The 7871-nt window shown below is 40.8% G+C and overlaps 2 protein-coding genes across 6 annotated transcripts in view; one reads left to right on the top strand and one right to left on the bottom strand.

Moving 5' to 3' along the window:
• PIGB (phosphatidylinositol glycan anchor biosynthesis class B) overlaps window positions 1–5266 on the bottom strand; it is a 39637-nt gene extending 34371 nt beyond the window's left edge. For 2 of the 3 annotated variants that reach the window (XM_017881408.1, XM_017881392.1), the window contains exons 1-3: window positions 5110–5266; window positions 4114–4249; window positions 3142–3259 (exon numbers count right to left, since the gene is read on the bottom strand). In XM_017881408.1, coding sequence (XP_017736897.1) covers window positions 3142–3259; window positions 4114–4249; window positions 5110–5245 — 390 coding nt within the window. In that variant the 5' untranslated portion in view covers window positions 5246–5266. Of the gene's footprint in view, window positions 1–3141; window positions 3260–4085; window positions 4250–5109 lie in introns of all 3 variants that reach the window. The other variant, XM_017881400.1, reaches the window with a different exon arrangement.
• Window positions 5267–5371: 105 nt separating this feature from the next.
• PIGBOS1 (PIGB opposite strand 1) lies at window positions 5372–6696 on the top strand. Of its 3 annotated transcripts, none has more exons than XM_017881434.1 (2): window positions 5372–5460; window positions 6404–6696. In XM_017881434.1, the coding sequence occupies exon 2, from the start codon at window positions 6479–6481 to the stop codon at window positions 6635–6637; it is 159 nt and encodes a 52-aa protein (XP_017736923.1). In that variant the 5' UTR covers window positions 5372–5460; window positions 6404–6478; the 3' UTR covers window positions 6638–6696. The 3 variants fall into 3 exon arrangements, with proteins under 3 accessions (XP_017736923.1, XP_017736930.1, XP_017736936.1); XM_017881441.1 differs by lacking the exon at window positions 5372–5460 and adding an exon at window positions 5484–5569; XM_017881447.1 differs by lacking the exon at window positions 5372–5460 and adding an exon at window positions 5716–5770.
• The last annotated feature ends 1175 nt before the right edge of the window (window positions 6697–7871 follow it).

Consider the following 7871-nt stretch of genomic DNA (forward strand, 5'->3'; position numbering starts at 1 on the left):
TATATACACCTATATAGACACAAATATATAAATATATTATAAATATAACTATATTGTATATAAATATAAAATATTTACCAGTCTCATTCTCTGTGTGTGTATATATGACATATATACACATATATACACACATATATATTATAAATATATTTGTAAATTATTTTTTATTACATTGATTGATTGACAGGGTCTCACTCTGTCACCCAGGCTGCAGCCTTGAATCCAGGGGTGAAGCAATTTTCCTGCCTTAGTCTACTGAGCAGCTAGGACTTCAGACATGCACTGCCACACTAAGCTAATCTTGCCTCAAGTGATACTGCCACCTTGGCCTCCCAAAGTGTTGGGATTACAAGCGTGAGCCACTGTGCCTGGCCCTAATTTTAATGTAAATATTAATAGTTAGCCAATCATTTCACTGTGTTAAGTTTCTATTTTAAAAGTATATTTATATTCATTAGCAACAACAGGTTTTTAAAAATTCAAATATTTGCAGCACTGTGTGCTATGTATCATGCTAAGTACTTTATATGTATCAACTCATTTAGTCCTAACAATCTTCTGAGTAAAGGACTGTTTTATAGATGAGGAAACTGAGGCACAGAGAGGTTAAGTAATTTTCACAAGGCTGCACAGCTAGTTAGTATGAAACCCAGCATTATAAACCAGGTTGGCCTGACTTTAATTACTAAGTTACGCTGCTTCTCTATCCTGCAATATAGATAATAACAAATTACATTTTTTTCTGTCGCCCAGGGTGGGGTGCAGTGGCGTGATCTCCATTCACTGCAAGCTCCACCTCCCACCTCCTCCTGCCTCAGCCTCCGGAGTAGCTGGGACTACAGGCACACGCCCAGCTAATTTTTTGTATTTTAATAGAGACAAGGTTTCGCCACGTTGCACAGGCTGGTCTCCTGACCTCGTGATCTGCCCGCCTCAGCCTCCCAAAGTGCTAGGATTACAGGCATGAGCCACCGCACCCAACCAACAAATTACTTTTTAAAAAAGCACAAATATTCTGCAATTATATGAACATGGTATTCAGATGACATTAAAGAGTAAATTTAAGTGTAAAATTGAAATAAAGAATAAATGTGGCCGGGTGCGGTGGCTCAAGCCTGTAATCCCAGCACTTTGGGAGGCCGAGACGGGCAGATCACGAGGTCAGGAGATCGAGACCATCCTGGCTAACATAGTGAAACCCCGTCTCTACTAAAAAATACAAAAAACTTAGCCGGGCGAAGTGGCGGGCGCCTGTAGTCCCAGCTACTCGGGAGGCTGAGGCAGGAGAATGGCATAAACCCAGGAGGCAGAGCTTGCAGTGAGCTGAGATCCGGCCACCGCACTCCAGCCTGGGCGACAGAGCAAGACTCTGTCTCAAAAAAAAAAAAAAAAAAAAAAAAAAATGTATTACAACTAAATTATAGTTAGAAATGCTAATGCTATGCACTAATATCTCTCAGAGTTACAAAAAAAAAGGTGTCATAGTTAACACTAACAAAATAACATGATGGTAGAGCACAATTTAATCTTGGTTTGTTCAAAAGATGTGTTTCTAAAAATTTGTATGTGAATTTGTATGTGTGTGTGTGTGTGACAAAGTCTTACTCTGTCACCCAGGCTGGAGTGCAGTGGTGCAATCTTGGCTTATGGCAACCTCTACCTCCCGAGTTCAAGCGATTCTCTTGCCTCAGCCTCCCAAGTAGCTGGGATTACACGTGCCCGCCACCATGCCTGGATAATTTTTGTATTCTTAGTAGACATGGGGTTTCACCATGTTGGCCAGCTAGTCTCGAACTCCTGACCTCAGGTGATCCACCCACCTCACCCTCCCGAAGTGCTGGAATTACAGGCGTGATCCACTGCGCCAGCCGTTAATTCATATTTTTGTTGAATCAAATTTCATTAACTCCACATTATAGGAGCTGCTTTACTTTGAGTTGTCAGTGGCTTTTAGCACTTTAGCTTTACGTTCTTTTTGTCCACAATGTGTAAATAAATGCTAAAATTGGAAAGTTAAAAGTACACGGTACTTAGTTCCACATAAACTGTGCCCAGTAAAATACAGGAAAAGGCACTCATGTACATGCCTTCTGTTTACTCTGCATAGGGAGCTATAAGCTTCATCCTTACTTCCCAGGCCCCCTGAAAGCAGTTCATATGAAAAGTCAATTTGGCTACAAACTTAATATGAGCCAACAGTGTGAGGTACCTATTAAAAAGCTAAAAGAATTCCTGTGCTCTGAGAAATGTAAGTTAATGAACCCACCATATTCTGAACTAGTTATTCTGCCTTCAGTATTGTGTCAGTTTGGAGATCCACATTTTAAGATGAATATTAATAAATTACAAAGTATCTAGAGGATACTATCTATGATTATGCGGTTAAGAGCTAGAGACTTTTATAAAATACTAAAGAGAAGTTTTTCAAGGGTGGTTAAGTAGAAGTAGAAATCTTGAATTTAAAACAAAGTAGATTTTAGCATGACAATCAGCGGAGTTCTGAACTCCCAGCTATTAGCAGTCTCTCCAGATTTTTGATGCCATAATTTTCCATGTTACAGTAAGGACCTGCTAAAGAGTAAAATAAAGCAGTGGAGTGAGGTAAAGAGAAGAAACATGCCAGGTGTAACTTGAACACCAGGCCATCTCTACAAAATACAAAATTAGCCGGGTGTGGTGGCACATGCCTATTATCCCAGCTACTCGGGAGGCTGAGGCAGGAGAATTGCCTGAACCCAGGAGGTGGAGGTTGCGGTGAGCCAAGATCATGCCATTGCACTCCAGCCTGGGCAACAAGAACGAAACTCCATCCACCCTCAAAAAAAGAAAGAAGTATACTTCTAATGTCCAAATAATACATAATATAGTCATTTTGAAAATCTGCACATCATAACAGGATTCTTCGCATCAGGACATTTTCATGCTCAGTCTTGTATTTCAGCACAAACTCAAGAGTTACACATCACAGTATGTCTGTAGTATCATGGGCTTCCCAGATTATGGCTGGACTTTAGCAACAGTAGCCTTTTAAAAACAAATTCTATGGCCCCAATATCATTTAGTTAATATACATTAAGCTTTGAAAAAGGTAGAATAAATCTACTTTTAATAAGTATTTGGGTTACTTTTATTTGAACTTACCAGCAACTGAACACTATCTTTCCCTAAAAGATGAAGAATCTTGTAAATGCTTGCAAAGATTAAGGGATAAGTGTAACTCCTCAATCTCTCTGTCCATTCCCAAGTCAAATAACCATAATTAGTAACATTAAGGAGTAAATGTCAAATAATATTGAAACCTATTTCCTTTTTTTTTTTTTTTTTTTTAAGATGGGGTCTCACTCTCTTGCCCAGGCTGGTCTCAAAACTTGGGCTCAAGTGGTCCTCCTGCCTCTACAGGTGCACCCAACTTCACTTGGCAAATCTATTTTCATTTCCATTTGTAAACCAATATTTTATTTTGTGGCAGTCTTAAAACAGCATTTTATACTGGATATTTGCATTACAAATTCAATTGGCCAACTAAACTCTTAACTTCTTCAAGGCAGTAATGTGTTTTTTACTTTCTCTGTATCTTCCAAGTGCTAAGCACTGTGGGAATGTATGCTAACGGCTGTGTCAAGTATATTAACATAAAGGAAAGATACAGGAGAAATACTAGTATAAAATAATGGCGTACTTGGATGAGTTAAAATTATTTGGGGAAAATACGGAAAACTGAAAATATGTATAGTAGTCCCCCCTTATCTGTGGTTTCACTTTCCATGGTTTCAGTTGCCCATAGTCAACCACTGTCAGAAAATATGAAGATATTTTGAGAGAGAGACCACGTTCACATAACTTTTATTATAGTACTGTGTTAAACTTGTTATATTTTAATACTGTTAATCTCTCACTGTACCTAATTTATATAAACTTTATCATAAGTGTGTGTATTTTTTTTACATACATAAAAACAATATATATAGAGTTTGGTACTGTCTACAGTTTCAGGCATCCACTAGGGATCTTGGAAACTATCTCCTGAAGACAAGAGAGCAGGGGGGACTACTCTGAAAGAAACTGAACACAATTTCCACACTTACAGTCTGGAAAAGAAACCACAAAGGATATTTGAAAACCATGTGATGTGCAACTTCAAGAGACTGCCAGTATTCATCTGGAACAAAGCTTGTTTGCACTAAAAAGCAGTTTAATGTTCGTAAAGCTATGGTGAACAAGACCAGATGAATATTCTTTCCAAGAAGATCTGAAAAACAGAACAAAACAGGTAATAGTGGCACAAAAGTCAGGCAGTTCCACTTGCAGAACCTAAAATCTGCTGCTCTGGTTGCCCCTTGTAAGGCACAGTAGTGACCTCCGGCCCCTCCACACCACTCTCAAAGCCAGCCTAGGGAAGGTTATACAAGAACCACAGCCTCATCACTGGGTGACTGCCACTCTTTTAGTTTAACCAACTTTTCTTGCAACTTATTGTATAAAGATAATATTAAAATAAATACTAAAAAAAAAAAAAGTGGATTAACTAAGGCCTTAGGTTAATTAGGTCATACTACGTGTGTATCTAATGAAAAAAACCAGCTAATAAATTACTAATTTGGGAAGCAACCCTTTGTATATGTGCAATATAAAATGGTCCTCTGTACATTTTAAAATATATTGATGCTTACTATTATATATGCCAGGCACTGTGTTAATTTCTTTACATGCATCTCACTTAATCCTCCACACAGTATTATGGGATAGGTATTATTAGCCCCATTTTACAGACGAGCAAATTGAGGCCCAGAAATTAAACTGCCTTGTCCAAATAAAGCTGTAAATTACTTATCAGGATTCAAACCCGGATCTGTCTGCTGTCTCCAAAGTCCTGCTCTTGACCACAAATGGACAGTCTGTCGGCCAAATACAGAGTATGTTTTTTTTAATTTGAATTTAGTTGCCAACATTTAAAAATCAGGATTTATATTAAAATCTGTGTTTCCAGCATTTCAAAACTCGTTAAGATCTGGCAACACAGAGCTCAACGGGCAACTGGCTGGTAGTGAAATATACAGGGGCTCCTTTCAGATGGGGCAGGAGCTCTCCAGACAGCACCCCCTCACTCACCCCCGCGGCGCCTGGCGTTCTTTTCCTGGGTGCTCAAGTACAAGGTAGACTTTCTCTTTCGCAGTTTTATCTTCTCGTGGGAGCGGTTCTGGAGACCACGCAAAGTGAGGCTGGCATCTTCGCGTCCCCGCTCCATTCCGCACTTGCTTAGAAGGCCTCCTCATCCCCGGCCGCCACCTTCCTGAGGCGGAAGAAAGCGGCAGGAGCGCGCTGCTCGTCCATCCACTAAGTTTGGCTTTTGCGAGCAGCCGTCGCTCGCAAGCCCGGAAGTAACCGGGAACTGGCAACTTTGTCTCTACCACTCCAAGAGGTGGCTCGCCTGCGGTTTTTTTTCGCTGTTTGCGAACCCAGGTATTACTACTCGCCTTTGGCTTGGCGGTCTCTGTGCTCGGGGGTCCGAAAACTGCCAGAAGGAGTCCGGTCTCATCTCTGGAGGGGAGCAGGCGCAGAACAGTCGGAGGTGCCTGAGTGGTTATTAAAAATGGTAGTGATAGGCCGGGCGCGGTGGCTTACGCCTGTAATCCCAGCACTTTGGGAGGCCGAGGCAGGCGGATCACGGGGTCAGGAGATCGAGACCATCCTGGCTGGAAAAAAAAAAAAGTAATGATAATCGTAAACGTCAGCTCTCAGAAAAAAATGCCTGTTGAACGAGGTGGACAGGGTAGGGATGGTTTAGCTTCTTGTACAGATGTGGAAACATGCTCAGTGGTTCCTGTGTTTTTGTTGTTGTTGTTAGTTTCTTTTTGTCTTTTGTCCTCTAGTTAAAAGTAAAATCAGGCCGGGCGCGGTGGCTCTCGCCTGTATTCCCAGCACTTTGGGAGGCAAAGGTGGGCGGATCACGAGGTCAGGAGATCCAGACCATACTGGCTAACACGGTGAAACCCCATCTCTACTAAAAATACAAAAAATTAGCTGGGTCCACGTGGTGGTGGGCGCCTGTAGTCCCAGGTACTCGGGAGGCTGAGGCAGGAGAATGGCGTGAACCCGGGAGGCAGACCTTGCAGGGAGCCGAGATTTCGCCACTGTACTACAGCCTGGGCGACAGAGCGAGACTCCGTCTCAAAAAAAAAAAAAAAGTATGCATTTAAAACCATTGAGAACATTATGTAGTAAAAGGTTTTAGCTTTGTCTTGTACCCTTCCGTAATTCATTTCCTCTACTCCTTATGTAGTTATATTCTTGTTTTAATTAGTAACATAAAAATATTGTTCACTCCAGTGCAAAGTATTAACATAAAATCTTTTAAAAGGACATTGTGCTAAGTGATGGCTTTGCTTTCCATTTTTGTACACAGATCTGAAGAGATTTCCTGGATGTGGAGTGTGGCTTTCCAAAACCACCTTTTCCTTGTGCTGTATTTCTTGCAACAATGTTTAGGAGATTGACTTTTCCGCACCTGCTTTTTACCACTATCCTTGGAATTGCTGGAGGAATATATATTTTTCAACCAGTATTTGAACAGTATGCCAAAGATCAGAAGGAATTAAAGGGGCAGTCGGTGCAAGAATCAGAAGAGAAGAAAAGTTAATACTACATGGAGTTAGGCCAGGCGTGGTGGCTCACTCCTGTAATCCCAGCACTTTGGGAGGCCGAGGCGGGTGGATCACGAGGTCGGGAGTTCGAGACCTGCCTGAAACCCTGTCTCTACTAAAAATACGAAAATCAGCCGGGCTCGGTGGTGTGCACCTGTAATCCGAGCTGCTCAGGCGGCTGAGGTAGGAGAGTCACTCGAACCTGGGAGATGGAGGTGGCACTGAGTTGAGATCACGCTGCTGCACTCCAGCCTGGGCGACCGAGCGAGACTCCATCTCAACAAAAGAAAACAAATACTTCATGAAGTTGAACCGTAATAATTGCTTAAAGTTCCATTGTAATTATTTTAACTTTAATCTAACAAAAACATAGATATATTTAAAAATAAATCATGGATAATGATTTTTTAACCTAACACTTAATGTTTACTGTATTTTGTCATTTTATGTCTTTTACCAGGACAGATAAGTAATTTCCTTTTAAACAAAAGTGAATGTTTTAGAAATATTTTCTACTTGAGGTTTGGTTTTCTAGGAATTTAGCATATGTAATATCATGGAGTACCAGTCTCAGTGTGTATAAAGTAATTGGGGAGGGTGTTTACAATAGTATTTGTAGATGTGTGAACCAAGTTAAGCTACCTCAGGCAGAAAGCCCTGAGTTACCCTGCAGTTAGATTGGTTTAATATATTTCAGCAGTCATTCAATCCCAGCCGTTTTTCATCTCAGGCATTGTGGAGGAGTAGTTGAGAATTGGGATGGCTCAGATCAAATTGAGGTTTTAGAGAAGGTAGATGCTGTTTGAGAGGATGGCAGGTGTGACACAGATGTTTAATCCACTAAGCAAATTTGTATTAATAATGGTGTTAAGGGAGTAGTTTGTTATGAAGCTATTATTCATATAGTTAAAAAGATTTTGAAGTTGCTAAGAATTGGTATTACTTTTTACCCTAATCTTAAGTTTGTATTTTCTTTTTTTTTTAATTTAAGTTCTGGGATACTTGTGCTGAATGTACAGGTTTGTTACGTAGATATACATGTGCCATGGTGGTTTGCTGCACCTGTCAACCCGTCATCTAGGTTTTAAGCCCTGCATGCATTAGGAATTTGTTCTAATGCGCTCCCTTCTCTTGTCCCCCACCCCCAGACAGGCCCCAGTGTGTGATGTTCCCTTCCCTGTGTCTATGTGTTCTTGTTGTTCAACTTCCACTTATGAGTGAGAACATGTG

This window comes from Rhinopithecus bieti, unplaced genomic scaffold (genome assembly GCF_001698545.2).
Source record: "Rhinopithecus bieti isolate Rb0 unplaced genomic scaffold, ASM169854v2 scaffold_1106, whole genome shotgun sequence".
NCBI lineage: Eukaryota > Metazoa > Chordata > Mammalia > Primates > Cercopithecidae > Rhinopithecus > Rhinopithecus bieti.